Here is a 17582-nt window from a genome sequence, read left to right on the forward strand (position 1 = left end):
GAATCGATGGACCTGGAAACGATTTTCTTGTACCGTGAATATAGGTATTTATATGTATTTTACTCTGCTTGAACTAATAAATGTCATACCTGTGTGATTGTCATTGAGATATGGTCGTGAAAACCTATAGACTAATACATTTCTGTTCAAAGATGGGTTATGTGGCCCAGTCCATGATTTGTTACTAAAATAAAGTATTAGTATTTTGTCTAATTTATTTATTTAAAACTGATTTTACAGTCCTAAATCCATTGCTGTGATGCGTCCATGAAAACATTTGATGTTTTCACCTCAATAAAGCGTTATAAATGAGCCTATTTTTTGGCACAACGCCGGACAAGTCCACTTTTCATGCCCTCTCCATAGCGTACGGCCCGGTTTAAAAAATTTATGAAAATGTCTGGTTTTCATGATTTTTCACGGGAACAATTTGAAGAGAATCCCTCCGGCCGCTGAGGGGTAGTGCCTGCCTGCGTTGACATGGCTTCTACTAGTAGGGGGAGAAGGAGTAGTTCTTATTTTTTGTTGGCAGTTTACCCCTTGTATCATGGGGCATTACCGCCATCTATTGGGTTGACGATTTGGCATGAGATCAGGCAGTTACAGACTACAACAAGTAGTTCTAAGAGACGTTTATGCTGTTGTAATTTATAAAAATGTTTAGTTGGCACATAGCCTACTGTGTGTGTAGGTGTGTGTGCGTGTGTGTGTGTCTGTATTGGCTAGACTACATTTCCATGGGTCTGCATTATATTATATATATATATATATATATACACACAGTATATTTTATCATTATTTAATTGTTTTTTGTTGTTTTTTTGCGTTTTTATTGTTTGATTATTTTTTACGAAGAATAAAGCCTGTTCACTAACCTGAAACCTGTTGAGTAACAAATATTTCCATATAGTATATAATATATACTACAACACCAAGCATAAAGTGTGGAATTGCCAGTCTTGAACAAGCACTCACTCAGACATTTTATCATGTAGAACAAACTCAGATAAAAAGCTTGAAAAAAATAATGAATTAGTTGAAAAGTGCAACTCTCTAGCATTCAGAAACAGTAAAGGAAATGTATAAAAAAACATTGTGGTGGTCAGTAAATGTTCATTTTATCGAGCAAGTGCAGGGAAATATATATATGGAATCACTCCGTTCTGAGAAAAAAAGTATGGAATCATGAGAAACAAAAAAGGAAATAACAATCAAAACACATCTCTAGTATTTAGTAGCACCACCTCTGGCTTTTAAGACAGCTTGCAGTCTCTGAGGCATGGACTTGATGAGTATTCTTCATCAATTTGGTGCCAACTCTCTTTGATTGCAGTTGCCAGATCATCCTTGCAAGTCGGAGCCTTGCTGTGGACCTTTTTTTTTTTTTTTCAATTTCCACCACAGGTTATCAATAGGGTTGAGATCTGGGCTATTTGCAGACCATGAAATTGACTGGATGAGTCTTTCTCCAAGGAATGCTTTAACAGTTTTAGCTCTGTGGCATGATGCATTGTCATCTTGGAAAATGACAAACATATTTTCAATTGAAGGAATAAGAAAGCTATCTAAAATTTCAATGTAAACTTGTGCATTTATTGAAGATTAACCACAGCCATCCCCCCAGTGCCTTTGCCTGACATGCAGCCCCATATCATCAAGGACTGAGGGAATTTTGATGTTTTCTTCAGGCAGTCGTCTTTGTAAATCTCATTGGAACAGCACCAAACAAAAGTTCCAGCATCATGAATTTGTCCAATGCAGATTCTTGACTCTTGACAAGGTGATTCATTATTTTTTCAAGCTTTTTAAGAGTTTGTTCTACATGATAAAATGTCTGAGTGAGTGATCGTCCGAGACTGGTGATTTCATACTTTTGCACTGAATTTTTCTATCAGGACAGAGGAGGCACACTTTAAATATATTAAAGTGATATAGGCACGTTTTAGTGAACTTCGAGTAAAATTCAAGCATCTCGAGGCCGGGCAAAGTGTCCTCTTTTTTGGAAATAAAAATAAGGTCACTCTAATTTACGGAAATACCATTGCTGGATATACACATCGTCGCACATTGGCACATGCACATGCACACAGTTTCTCCAATAAATAACTTGATCATTCCTGTACAAGGTGTTCATGGTAACCACCACGATACAAAACAAAAATGAACAGAAGTAAAGCTAACCTAAAGAAAAAGTCCATGATATGCTCAGTCACGCACGGGCACATCCGCACGCAGTGATCACTTCTCCAGGCCAGTTATTTAAGATAACTGTCCTCTTGCACAAGAGAAATGGGGAATAAAAGTAGCATTGTGTAATTGACGCCAGTCCAGTTCAGCTTAGTTTGAGTATGACATATTGCACACGGATTCGTAGCTCTTAAATGCAAATTGCAAACAGTTTGTGTATATTGGGTTGAAGGATTCCATTTTATAGTGTCGATTGTCAACATAAGGGGAGAAGAAAATAGCAACAAAAAGAGAAAAGGAGAAAAGAGGCAGGAAAGCACTTACCATTGAATCCAGCTACAAGATAGCGGGGTCAAGGTTAAAAAGAGGAAAAAAGAAAGGGAACAAACAGAGAAGCATAAAGACACGTAGCAAAGCCACTGACACCTGAATGTACAGCAAATTTACAACAGGGAGCGAAGCGCAGAAGAGACAGCTCTAAAGCATTTTCAAACAGCATCATGGACTGACCAAACAGTGGAAAGAAAAGATGATGATTTATGAAATATGTTTCTGTTGTAGTTTTTCTGTGGTGTATTTACTTGTGAGAATCACCCAAGCATCAAAGGTATGTGTTGTTAACCAGCGTTAAAATGAGGGTGTAATTTTAAATACAAAGTATAAACAAAGTTAATGTCTTTCATTAATCATCTGAGAAGAGGGCGTTTGGGAATTAAGCACTTACAGAACTGCGATATTGGTGCGTCAAGCTGCGGCGCTGTGCCCCCTCGAGAGTTTAGTTTCTGTACTTGCGTGGGGGGGATTGGTTTGTGGGATTGGCCTGTGGCGCGATACATGGCCTGCACCCATAGAATCCGGTCCTGCTCATCATCACTTGCAAAAATGACAGTGTCGCCTTCTTTCACAGCATTAAAGAACGTCCGACCACCATCCAGACCTGGAGGATGCATATATTCCTGATTAAGTGTGACAGCAGCGCATGTGAAAAAAGAGAACAATTAACAACAGACATACATATATAAACAAACAGAAATATTGAAAACATACGCCCCAAAACCACCACATTAATGTTCACAACAATGTTGGATGGCCATATACAGTTTTGCCTCATCTTTCTGTTCTACACAATGCTCAATTTATAGATTTGTGTAAACAATCAAAGTAAAAATGATTAGGTACACAGTTTTTACACCGTTTTTGATTTTTTTGTGTCACCTGGCTGGGGGTCGGTGTAGTCCACTGTATAGCCATCCAATTGAAGTAGTTCCACCGGTTCCGCTTTCTTTTCTCTGTAGCTGCACATCGCAAATGTGTACTGACTCACCTGTTGTGAGCCAAGAAAGAGGACATGCATCACCTTGGAGAGTCTAAAGGCACTACTGAAATAAGAAGTCTGCTTATTGTCATGCTACTAAATTGAAATGAATGACAATGAAATGAATAAAATGACAATTTTCCAGTTCAGTATTTTTCATTATACGACATATAGTTGTCAGACAGAACCTGTACACATTCAAGAAATACAGGGTGTCCATAAAGTCTCTTTACCATTTCAAAAGTTTATTAAAAATGCAATTGATTAGATATTTTATTCAGATATGTTCTATTGTATTCAGCGTTTATTGAATTTTTTTTTTTTTTTTTTTTTTTTACCTCTTTTAATACACTTCTACATGGGTACCATTAGTTGCATGAAGCACATCAAGACAGTACTCGATTTCTTGCCATGTTCGCTGTAGCATAGCCTCATCAATTGTGGCAATGGCATCAGTAATCCTTCGCTTAAGGTCAGTAATGTCCCTTATCTTTGTTCGATACACGATATCTTTAACCTAGCCCCATAGAAAGAAGTCCAGGGGAGTGATATCTGTTGAATGTGGCGGCCAAGGAATTGGCCCATCCCTTCCAATCCATCGGTCTGGAAATGTTTGATTGAGGAACATGCAGCCCCCAATGTGGTGGTGCACCATTTTACTGAAAAATGATGGTTGGTTGAAGGTCATTCAGTTGTGGTGCCACATATTCAGTTAAAAGGTCAAGGTAAACATTTGCAGAAATTGATGTCTCAATGTAGAAAAATGGACCAATTATTCGAGAACAAACTTTAATAAACACTGAATACAATAGAACAAATATGAATAAAATATCTACTCAATTACATTTGTAATCAATTTTTTAAATGGTAAAGAGTAGGGCTGTCAAAATTATCGCGTTAACGCGCGGTAATTAATTTTTTAAATTAATCACGTTAAAATATTTGACGCAATTAACGCACATGTCCCACTCAGACAGTATTCTGCCTTTTGGTAAGTTTTACAGCAAGGTTTTTTGTGCTGTCTAACAGCGAACTCTTGTGGTCGCTTTGCGACATTGTTTATTGCTTTCTTGCCCGTTCAATATGGTTGCATGACGTCTCGGGCTGACGCCTACGTTGTAATGTTGTGCTTGTATGATCCTTGGACAAGATTTGTCCGTAAGTATGGTTGTTGTAAAGAATGTACATATTATGTTAGTAAGCGAAATGTTATATTTTTTTGTATGAGACGCTTTTTGTTTATGTTTAGTGAACCTGTATAGCGTGCTAAGCTAACGTTGTTGCTAATGCAATGCTTGTGTACTTTTTTTTTGTAGTTGCACTACGGTCTAAAGAGGACAGTGGTTTGAGGCCATTAAATGAGAGTGAAATGCCCACTACAGTCCTTATGTACCGTATGTTGACTGTATATATCCATCTTGTGTCTTATCTTTCCATTCCAACAAATTATTTTGCAGAATATATATATAATTTACAGAAAAATATGGCATATTTTATAGATGGTTTGAATTGCGATTAATTGCGATTAATTACGATTAATTAATTTTTAAGCTGTAATTAACTCGATTAAAAATTTTAATCGTTTGACAGCCCTAGTAAAGAGACTTTATGGACACCCTGTATAGCAGTTACATACAATACTTTTGATGAAATACATTGTAATGAGTTAATATTTTTACAAAAAATCTTGCTGAACGACTTTCTACGACCTACTTGTCACTTGCACGTGCACCTATCTTGGTGCACTCTGCCAAATTCCAAAACATACACCAGCGCAGCCAGTGAAAATAGAGTCCTTACTATGAGTAAAGGCTAAACATGAACTAGTATCGATTGATATTTTGGCTTTACTTTGAAATTTAACACGATGGCCACATTCTAAGCCAGAAACAGGAAGTGGAGCAACACTTTGCTGCTACAGTTGCTGCCAGTCATACCGGCCTGTCGTCACAAATCAACAGGCCTGGCTAATCCGCCGCTGCCGCCACCTCTGTTGCTGCAAGTGGCAGCTCTCACTTGAACTGCAGCTGCATTCTGTGTGTGTGTGTATGTGTGACAAATGAGATTCCAAACAACAACACTGATGAGACCTAAGGCAAAGTAAAGGATGGAGAGACTCTGCAGCAGTTCTCTGGCCTTTAGGAAATCACAAAGGCAAATCTGAGACTAAATTACAGCCCCCACCCGCCACCCCAAAACACCATTCCTTTTCCCCACTGCCTTTCTCTGCATGGTTCTCTTGCCACTGAACTCTCAGCTGTCACTCATTACACAGGAAAGAGACAAGACAGACCATCTTACTAGTATATATTCAGCATTATCAAAAATAGATAAGTGAATGCCCAAAATTCATTTGTTGCATTGCATGTTTGTATTAATAAACAAAACTTCCGCATCCAAAATCTAAAATGTAAAGGGTTCCAAAAATAATGTGGTCATTTTTTAATACACATATATAAAACTTTTTTTTTTTTTTAATGTAGCCAGTTTCCTTTTTCATACATCCAGTATAGAGTACATTTGTTTTTCAAATCAAATATGTAATTGTGATTATATCAGGATATGACAGAACAGAACAGAACAGAATAGAATAGAATAGAATAGAATAGAATAGAATAGAATAGAATGCAAGCTGGGGGGAGTATTTTTAACATAACGTTGAAAAACTGCGTATGAGGGACTTTCATAACAAATTCTTATTGTATTTTTAATGTCACTGAAAAAGCATGTTGACATTCGTGCCAGTTCATTCAAACCAGTCTCACGCAGAGCTTTATCTATAATCTGCTCGAAGGCTCTGAGGAGGGACACAGAGCCTCTGTACTGATTAAGAGTTCTGCAAGAACAAGGGGGAGGTAACGTGAGGACAGCAAAGAAATGGGAATAATGAGGATGGAACCTACAAAATCTGGTGATAAAAATTTTCAAAAGACTCCAGTCATTGTTGAGTAAAAAAAAAAGATGAGACGATGATGATGATGAATATTTTGACAACAGTTCTTTTTTTATTATTAAGGAAAATAAATTTATTTTCTCAGTATGCTTGAATTATTTTTGATGGGTCACAATATTTCTTTATACTTCATGTATTAGAAGCCCATTTCACTTACAGTTTGTTGTTATAAGAATTCCATCAACTGCACTATGCTATTTTAGAAACCTTTGCGATACGGTCAAAAATGTGTCAAAAGTCAGGTCGCTCAGTATTTGCTCATGTTTGAATATGAGGCAGGTCCAATCTTTTCAAGTGTGCTGAATCTAATGTACATAAGTGTAACGAGATCCCTCGCCAATTTGCGTTTCGAAATTGGCGTAGTCAGTTATTCGCAGATTTTTGAGGTACCATGTAAGGCTCTCTTGACACCTGTGCATTGCGTCATCTTCATTATCTTCATCGAAGCGCACAGGTGTTTCTTCATCATCATCATCGTTGTCAGTCATGAAAGAAGCCGCTGGAGTCTAATGTGTCTTTTTATTTAAAAATTTTAAGATATATGCGTGTATACAGTACATGTACAAATCATTGTTTTCCTTTATATATATAATTTATATCATAATCATTGTGTTTGCAGTGCTTAAAAACCATCTATATATTTTTTTACTATACTTTGGGAAAAAAATGGGGAAGACATGTATTTTATGTATCACTTTCCAATCATGTTAAATCTAAATAAATATTTTAACACAAAATTTAAAAAAAAATGTATATAATGTATATAAATATAATTTAATGTGACCTAACGCAAAGCAGAGGGGTTTTTTTGCATTAAGGTTAATTCTTGCTATGAGAGACAGTCAATCTAGCCAAAGCCATATATTTTTGCTAAATTCTATATTACGTCAATTATAGTTAACAGAAAATGTTCAGACAGCACGTCTGCCTTGGTGTTCTTGGAGTTTAGGTTTCAAATCTCAGCTTAGGCTTTTGTTTGTAGAGTTTGTATGCACATATCCTCCAAAAACAGGCACTCTAGGTGAACTGAAAACTTAATTTATAGATTGCTGTTTTTTTGTTTGAGCCCTAGAATTCACGAAACAGCCAGTCTGGGGTAAGTGATGGAAAGTGATCGTGAAAATTGTATCGCTTGACCATGGATGCATGGATTCAGACTGAGCAAATGAACAGCTTTAACTGGATGAAATTAATGTTTGTAAAATGTGTATGTTGAAAATTAGGTCTTCATTTCAACTATAAATGATCTTATGAAAACTGTTTTGAATACATTTGTGCAGTAAATAATACAACCATGCACATTTTGGACAGCAATTGATATACAGTACAAAAGCTGTGAAAAGAACATTAATAACAAAAAATGGATAGAGTTTTTTTTCTGCTATGCACGCACACGGTCATACTTAAACACACTTGAGTGCGTAGTCGATTGACCAGTATTTGTCAGTTGCAATATATTTAGCTAGAAGCAACCAAGAGGCTTCAAGTTGGCAGTGCTCAGGCTTTTCTAGCTCCAAGTGTTAGGCCAGCTAGTGTTCATTCGACTTTGTCAATCCCCTGTCAACGTGTAGCTCTGAGACATATTCTCTGCAACGCAGTAGAGACAGCCCCCCACCACCCACTCCACCCCACTGAATGCTGCCCATGTCCCGATGCAGTCACCAGGAAATGGCTGCTACCAGCCTGTTCAGCCCCCAAACTCCCGACAAAAGCCTGCTTGGCTTCTCCATCATTGCTGTGACAGCCGAGGGAGGACAGCTTGGCAGAGTTTTTTTTAAGCACCACCATAGCAACAGCAGCAAAAATTCCTAGCTTAACACAGACCTGAAGTTGAATTCTCATCAAACTTCCCTACTGTGCAGGTAACAAGGTACCAAAGCTCACAATTTATTAACTTCAGACCTTATTCATTTGCCTGGTTGTAAGGCTCAGCAGTATATGTGTATATATATATATATATATATATATATATATATATATATAAACAAATATAAATGAGGCAAAATTTATTTTTATACTTACTTTCAGTATTAATTAATGACATACGGTTCCTGTACTTTCAAAGAGAAAGAAAGAGAGAGAGAAAAAAAACACCTGTACCTGAACTAGAACAAAGAATCGTTTCTTCCATCTTTTCCATACATTTTTGCCAATAGCCCATAAGTACCTGTGTGGTTGAAAACAAAAATACACAAAAATTAATTTCTACTAACCATGATATTTAATGACATTTGTAAAAATGGGATTTTTTCCCCCTCCTTTTGGGAAGAGTGAGTGTGTGTGTATGTTACAACTGCTAAAAGTAAAGAGTGTATTTTCCCCCTGCAAAAGTCAGTGTTGATATTGATGTTTTATAACAGTCAGAAAAGCACACACAGAGAGGTTGGCTAGCTAATCGACTGTTATAGTCTACTACGACCTCGCCTGGTTGAAGTTGGTTATTACAACCACAATATCTACAACAAGATTTTATTGAACACAATTTTGAGAAGAGTCAAGTAGAGGGGATTGAAGGGATTTTATTTGGGGGCAGAGGTTGTTTTGAGGTTCTTCTTTTCGTATTTGATATGGCCATTTAATTGATTTAACTCATAATACCCCATTATTGTTTGTTATGATCATCAAAAGAATAACATTTAAGCAGATTTGGAAAATTCAGGGGTTACATACATAGCAACGGTTTGAAGTGTCATTACATCCAATGTATTTATATTCTTCAGATGTTATTTATAAATGTTTACATTGGGTTCATTTTTTTTTTTTTTTTGGTAGATTACATCAAGCTACAAATGTGTCTTTACGATGATAAACTGTGTGTTAAAATGTTTAAGTTAAAAAAAAAAAATAGGGCTGTCAAACGATTAAAATTTTTAATCGAGTTAATTACAGCTTAAAAATTAATTAATCGTAATTAATCGCAATTAATCGCAATTCAAACCATCTATAAAATATGCCATATTTTTCTGTAAATTATTGTTGGAATGGAAAGATAAGACAAGATGGATATATACATTCAACATACGGTACATAAGGACTGTATTTGTTTATTATAACAATAAATCAACAAGATGCCATTAACATTATTAACATTCTGTTAAAGTGATCCATGGATAGAAAGACTTGTAGTTCTTAAAAGATGAATATTAGTAAAAGTTATAGAAATGTTATATTAAAACGCCTCTTAATGTTTTCGTTTTAATAAAATTTGTAAAATTTTCAATCAAAAAATAAACTAGTAGCCCTATTCTGTCCTCAATGTGTGTGAGTACACAAATTGACAGACAGTGAACATAAGTTCAAAAAAGAAATCAGACGGTGTGTCAAAGTTGCATGGGTTTTACTGAAGTCATCTCTTTTTGACAGGAGCACGTTTCTTGTATTTTTGTAAAACTGAAAATAACAAGGCAATGTTTCAATAACTTGCATAAATCACAAAATAACATAAAATGTACACACACGTGTCCATTTGAGCAGTAGCACTAGCCAATTAGCTCACAAGCATCTAACAATGTAACTGCATTTCACCATATATGTGAACAAATTCAAATACACATCATCAATAACTATCTAATACTCATGAATATAAACAAAGGAGGAATATAACTCACAAGCGATGCATGTATTAGACACAAACAGCTTGATGGGGCTATGAGAACTGCCACTGAATACTGGACGCGGACGTTAGCTGGTCTGAATAGCACTGTCTATTAGTGTGAGTTCGCGTCGACATATAATTACGTCAGAAAAGCGCGCCAAAACCCAAATAATCAGCTGCACTGAATCGCCAGCAGAGGGCGACATTACGCCACATAACATATGCAAGTCACACCCAAGCGCCAGCAGAGGGCGGAAAAACTCCATAAAACACAATTAACAAGTTGGCCTTTCACTGTACTGACATTTAAATCTGTCTGAGCGGGCCTAGTGCGTTAATTGCGTCAAATATTTTAACGTGATTAATTAAAAAAATTAATTAACGCCCGTTAACGCGATAATTTTGACAGCCCTAAAAAAAAAATAATAATAATAATTAAAAAAAAAAACACTAGAATTTGATCAGCAAGTGAGTATAAAATTGTGAAGGCTGGTATAGGAGCTCTATCGTGTAAATTACATTTAAAATATGTCTTTCAAAATAACAACAACAATACACAAGAACAATAATGACAAAGGAAGAACAGAGAAGTGAGAGGGATCTTATTTTAAAAGAACATCCTAGGGTGAGGACCCCAGTTCACTGCCGCTTACAGGCTGACTGTGAGCTTGCTTCTTCTTCTGCCTTTCCCTCTGGTCTTTTAAGCTGTTTCTGCTTGTTGGTCAAAATAAAACACTATCTGTGAGGCAATTTAAAAGAGGCTCGTTTGTTTGGTGCAGCAAGAGCATCACTAAAACGGCACCATGTGGCATGTTTCTGTAAGGCATGACAGCCTCCTTTCAAAGAAAACATAATCCAACATTGGGCTGGAAACAGGCAGACACGGGTCTCACTACTACAGTACATAGATCATTGAATTGTAGAACGTTAGGAAGAGAGCTTTCTTTTGACGAAATCTATTTTTTCTAAAGGGCCAAAAACAAATTATGAATGAACAAGACTAAAATTATAGTAGCAAAAACATGTCTGTATATAATATTTTGGGGAAAAAAACAAACAAACAAAAAAAAAACATACAGTCCAACAAGAAATGTTCCCGACATGTGTATTTAATGCCAAGAACATGAAGGAACTCACTGTTTATTGGAGTGTCCATACATACAACAAAAAAAACAAAAAAAAAACAAACAAAAAAAAACTGTAAAGATGTGATCAATGGTTTGTCAGTGTTATTTAGCACCAATTCACTTTTGCGTCTTCAGGAAATATTCCAAAATCTTTATAAATACTAAGAAACACATTTTCGATTGCTGCGTGCCAGAACAGTTATCGCCTTGAAATGGATGAGTGAAGGGTGATGTGAAGATATTGTCCACTAGGCGTCGCAATTCTCACACAATAACTGTTGATATGGGTTCCTAAAACACTAATAAATCCCTGTTCGTCCACCAAGTCTTATCAATATTTATTTTAAAGCACCATTATTATTGTAAGAGTTGTATGCAGCATAGGTCTACTAATTATTGCTGGAGAGCTAAGCGTAAAGATGAAGTGGTGCTCCAGATATTTGGCTTTATAATGACACAACAATATGTTGTGCATTTGAAGAACCAAAGACAGGAGTGAGCATGGCAATAGAACAAAAACACTGTCTGCAGAGCTACGCATAGTACTTACCCACAATGCTTCATGTTCTGGGGTTTATCCATGCGAATGGCCAACCTGATCTTAAGGTCATTGTCTGGACAGCCTTTGGAAACTAACATTTTATGCAGCTCAGACTGCTTAGGACTGTTAGGAGTTGGATGGAGCACAACCTGCACACCAATATTACAGGACAGCAATTACAATCAATGCAACCCAAAAGGCTTAGAGCTATGTATGATGTTTGAGAGACTTGTAAGAGTTATGAGTATTTACCCTTCCAAGCTCTTTGTCTTCCAGGGCCAACACTCCGGTGCTTTCAGTAAAAAGCTTCACTTTGACAGCAGGTAAGGGCTGTGTTGTTGTGAAATCTCCTTGGGTACCCCAGCTAGAAACAGATGAATCATTAGGTCAGCACCGCAAAGTATATTTGAGTCTAATTTTTTTTCCCAGTGATGCACGATAATGCATTTTTCAACCGATACCGATACCCAATAATTTCCTCCACCTTCCGCCAATAACCGATAATGTGAAGCTGATAATTCTATTAAAAGATTTATATACGATTTTAAATTATAAACAAGAGGAAATAAAACTGAGCAAAAATAAATTTGTTACTTTTTCCACATCAAATGTGAACAAATAGTACATTTCAACATCTAAACGATATATAATAATTCATATTAATAATACTAACAAATTAAATTCTTAATTGAACAAAAATTTCTTTAGGGGGGCTTGAGGCGCAGGCACAGAATTGGACAAATTTGCGTCGATTGCGCACATTTGGAGGCTTAGGATTGGATTAGCGGTGTGATGTCGTAATTGCCATTATTGGCCGATAATTATCAGCACCCAATATTATCGTGCATCTTTAATTTTTTCCTTTGTGTAGCCCTTAAATCTGTTGTGTAAAAACACTTAAGATATTTTCATCATCTTTTGAGTCCAAAAGACGGTCATTGTCCTAGTGTTTTTGTGTGCCTGGACGAGCCATAGTAAAATCAAAACCAAAAGCAATGAATTTCTTCTGCTATATTATTGAAAAATGTACCGTTATTTCGACCCAATAGTGTATGCCACTCGCTAAATAAATTCGTTCCATTAAAACTGATAATAAAGTAGTTATAAAGTCAGAAAACTGAATTTGGTAGCGTTGATCATGTATATTAAAAAGAAATTGTTTTAACCTTTTCTTGCCAAATGTATCACATTTGATACACTTAGAATTTCATGATTTTGAGACTATATATGTTTTCCTAAAAAAAGAAAAAAAAATGGATGCAACTGATGCATCTGCAGGTTCCATGAGAAAAAAAAACTGGATTTAGCAAGGGTTATAGATATTAGACCGCTTATTACACATATTAATTTTTATTTTTATTTTTACAAATTTGAAAAAAAGGCTTCATTAAGACCTTATTTTTTCAAATTTTGTGATTCTCTGACAATTGCTTCATATTGCAGGCATTAAGGCGTTAAAGTTTTAAATTTTTTCAGAACCAAATTTTGTAAAACAGCATGATCATTGTATTTATTCAAATCCACTTCAACTATCTAGTTATGCTGTTAAAAAATAAATAAACTGGGGTAAGTGCACTGCGTTTCTAGAGAGCACTTAAGCAGATTCCGCGAAATGGCGTGTCATACTATCAATACGATCAGACGTAGAAAGTTCGGTTAGTACTTAGTTATTTTGGGTCACCCTGTATGAAAAATGATCATTGTTTCCGAATTATTCACCACAAGATGGCAGTGCTACACAAATATTTTCAGCTATTTAATTTTTCAATTTAGGGTTACAGTATCTCTTTCTCCGCCGAAATTGGGTAAGAGCTGTAGTCCACCTATAATTTTTTCACATATGAAATTGGATATATAAAATGCCTATTCACCCTATGTAATATTGTACAACAACATGCTAAAAATTTGAATTAATTAAATTTAATTAATTGTTTTTTCCCCTTTTTGTCATTTAAATAAATATTATAATAGAGAGACAGAAAGAGAGCGAGAGACAGACAAACAGACAGACAGACAGACAGACAGACAGACAGACAGACAGACAGACAGACAGACAGACAAACAGACAGACAGACAGACAGACAGACAAATAGAGAGATAGGCAGAGAGCTTTGTATTTAGAGATGTATTTTGAGTTTTGAATAAAATTGTTCATTGGTGATTTAAACGGTCTTATATTTCTGAAAGCACAGCTCTGTAAGTGAAGGCATAGACTTCATAATGATATTGACGGGACACGGGGCGCGGGGCGTATTAATAGGGTGCCTATCTCCGTCAAAGCTGACAGAGTGGAAACACTGACAAAGAGCTCTTTACGTTGAAAATTCTTGTGAATAAATGCGTAAATCCCTCAATTCTTTATAGATATGGAAGCAAAACAGTCTCAATTCTTGGTTAAAAGCAAAAAACAAAACAAAAAAACGGGCAGTTAGCATTTATTTTACGTAAATATGTCGAATGTGCTGCTAGTCTTTAAGTCACTGTGGCGCTGACTTACCACAACAAAGCACTTTTTACGTTGAAATTCTTGTGAATAAATGCTTAAATCCCTGAACTCTTTATAGATATGGACGTAAAACAGCCTCAATTATTGGTTTAAACCCCCCTCCCCCCAAAAAATTGGGCAATTAGCATTTATTTTACGTAAATATGTCGAATGTGCTGCTAGTCTTTAAGTCACTGTGGCGCTGCCTTACCACAACAAAATGCACTTTTTACGTTGAAATTCTTGTGAATAAATGCTTAAATCCCTGAATTCTTTATAGATATGGACATAAAAACAGCCTCGATTCTTTGTCAAAAGAGCAAAGAACCGGGCAGGGTTATTTATTTTACATAAATATGTCAAATGGTGCGGCACGGTGGCTGAGTGGTTAGCACGTCTGCCTCACAGTTCTAAGATCAAGGGTTCAATCCCGGGCTTTGGTCCTCCCACATCCCAAAAACATGCATGGTAGGCTGATTGAACACTCTAAATTGCCCGTAGGTATGAGTGTGTGCGTGAATGGTTGTATGTCTCCTTGTGCCCTGCAATTGGCTGGCAACCAGTTCAGGGTGTCCCCTGCCTACTGCCCCGAGTTAGCTGGGATAGGCTCCAGCACCTCCGCGACCCTCGTGAGGAAAAGCGGCATGGAAAATGAATGAATGAATGAATATGTCAAATGCGCTGCAGCTGCTTTATGAAAACAAAGAGCTATTTCCGTTGAAAATTCGTATGAATAAATGCTTAAATCCCTGAATTCTTTATAGATATGGACGTAAAACAGTCTCGATTCTTGGTTTAAAGCAAAAAAAAAAAAAAAAAAAGTGCAGCTAGCATATATTTTACGTAAACATTGCGAACTATAACGCCAATGCCGTAGCGGCTAATTTCTCCCATTGATTTTTTTCACGTTTCAAAATGCATGCGTGGTACGAAAAATATAATAATGACCTTGAATCCTTGAACAAATCACTCCTAAGACAATCCTTCCTGTTTGTATGTGGTACAGCTTTTGTACTTTTTCAACCAAAATCCGGCGTTAGATCGCTGCGTGAATGTGTCTGGGAATAACTCCTCTTGATGTGAGGAGGCCTCCTACTTGAAGGCGAGGCACAGTGTATGACGGGTGTGACCAGTCAATATCATTATGAAGTCTATGGTGAAGGGAATCAGTAAAGGTTCAGAAAAGACCAGGATCGAGCAGGAGTTTTAGAAATTTTAGTTCTTACACTATCAATGTTAAAAGAGAGCGAGGAAAAGTGCACTGCCTATATAATTCCCACCATCCAAAACATCTGCCTTGGTGTGCCTAGAACAAGGATAGGTTTTCCTATTTAGCTAGATCTGCAGATGTTACCTGGCTGCCCTGTGGACTAGAAGCACTTGACAATGATATTATATTTGTTTATGCAGCCAGGGGTGAGAGCAGGTTAAATTAATCGATTATCACTTTTGAGTATATTAAATGAATGTGACGTTGAGTGTATGTAGGGTTGACTTGCGTGGGTTTAGATGCCTCAGCCTGGTCTGTCTGCAGTTTGTGCCCACCCTCTACCTCCATAGTGCAGTACACGATTCTGTTAGGAGCCAACGACTTAAGACCCTGCACTTCCATGATAACCACCTGCAACACACAAAATCACGGTTTAACATTGAGATAGGGCGCAAGGGAACATGTTGCATGAACAATTCTTGCAATTTATCTTCAGTGAAACATTGAATTTTTCAACAAAACCCATAGTAACTGCAAAGATATGAAAGAAAAAAACTATTGGTTTGATATGGAAATTTTATCAAGACTGTAATGGACAAAATGATCTTGATTATCAAGATAAGTATTACAAGTGAGATTGGGAAACTTGTTCATCCAACACAATCTGTTAGATTTTTTTTTAATTGTGCACTGTCATTTACCATATCTCTGTGTATATATTACCTACAGAGACCTGAACACCACCAAGGATTTCAATTATAATACAACAAAATAGCTGGAAAATACTAGGTAATTACAGTCTATAATTATGTATACCAGAGGTGCGGTCTTGTAATTACCTAGGGGGAACAGATTAAAATCACAGGGAATGTTTTGTTGGTATCAGCCGCTCTCTTAAGGAAAATGAAACAGTCAAAAAAAAGTAACAATACAAATAGTACTACTTTGCTTGTTCATTAAATGATTTTTTTTTTTGTTAGTGGAACATGATTACAGAAAAATGCAGGCAAATTAGATTATTTCGTGTCAATCCAATGAGTTTGAGGTGTTCTTTATCCAATTACCCACAAATGATCAGTTACTGTGCGTGCCTTTAAATAAATGCAAATTTAGGGGAGCAGAAACAGGGACACTTCACAGACGTGAACTCTTTTCATCCATTGAATTTTCCATGTAAGTAATTGACTTATTAACCTCAAGCCGTAGTGATAAATATTATTGTCTTATGGCTATGATTATCGGGATCACTGTTCACCAACCTCCAAGGTAAACGAAAGCACCACATCTGATTTGGAAAGAGTATTCTCATCCTCCTGCCCCATGTCCATGATAGATGCGTTGTGACCTCGCTTTAGTTTCTGCAATTTAAATTCTCCACCTTTCGAGACTGGCATGCTCTCCAGGTTGGCCATCAGCAGGTTGACTGATGACCGTAGCTCTTCAATGAACATAGCCTCCATCTCCCTCGAGGAAAACCGAGGGAACCTTCCGCCGAGCTAATGAATCCAGGAGGTGAACATATTGATTAGCTGTTCACAGTAATGTAATTAGAGACAATTTAGGCTTATAATCAATTTAACCGAATAAATATCCAGCCTTCCAAGAGCAGGTGTGTGTCCAGGGAGCAACAACAAATGTAATAAAAATAAGTGCATTTTTAGAGCAATAAATGACAGTTTTGCGGTAATGGAGGCATTTATGACATTGCTTTCTTAAAAGGGACTTATACAAGACGAGGACAAGGGTACTGTTCCTTTACAGGTAGCATATAGTACACTATATAATATTTTCAAAGTAGTATACCTTTAAAGGTACCATATAGTACCTTTAAAAAAAACAATAGTAACACTGTCTTCAGTATATCAACCTCATTATCAATCGTTAATTTACTTGCTATATAACATCCACCCTAGTTTGCTTACACGGGTGATCTGGTCTGCCATTTGCAATCGTCCATCCAACTCTCTTCTGATCTGGGCTGCCTGTTCATCTGGGTTGTCCAGCTGGGGAAAACAGGTGAAAAAATATATTTGGATTTTAGAAGACTGACAGTGGGCGGTACCATATTATGTACAGTAAGTCAGAGTGTTGCATAGTAATTAGTGGTAAAATCATATTGACCTAAGCAAAAGCGAGTGAGAAACAATACATAGTTCGACACTACAAATA

The 17582-nt window shown here is 36.6% G+C and overlaps 1 protein-coding gene across 9 annotated transcripts in view; it reads right to left on the reverse strand.

Moving 5' to 3' along the window:
- Nucleotides 1–17582, reverse strand: part of cadpsa (Ca2+-dependent activator protein for secretion a) — a 162693-nt gene that overhangs the window by 109731 nt on the left and 35380 nt on the right. For all 9 annotated transcript variants that reach the window (XM_057844977.1, XM_057844975.1, XM_057844974.1 and 6 more), the window contains exons 4-11: nt 17336–17416; nt 16673–16909; nt 15703–15824; nt 11971–12082; nt 11728–11867; nt 8556–8622; nt 3403–3511; nt 2912–3124 (exon numbers count right to left, since the gene is read on the reverse strand). In XM_057844977.1, coding sequence (XP_057700960.1) covers nt 2912–3124; nt 3403–3511; nt 8556–8622; nt 11728–11867; nt 11971–12082; nt 15703–15824; nt 16673–16909; nt 17336–17416 — 1081 coding nt within the window. The remainder of the gene's footprint in view (nt 1–2911; nt 3125–3402; nt 3512–8555; nt 8623–11727; nt 11868–11970; nt 12083–15702; nt 15825–16672; nt 16910–17335; nt 17417–17582) is intronic.

This window comes from Corythoichthys intestinalis, chromosome 9 (assembly GCF_030265065.1).
Source record: "Corythoichthys intestinalis isolate RoL2023-P3 chromosome 9, ASM3026506v1, whole genome shotgun sequence".
Classification (NCBI taxonomy): Eukaryota; Metazoa; Chordata; class Actinopteri; order Syngnathiformes; family Syngnathidae; genus Corythoichthys; species Corythoichthys intestinalis.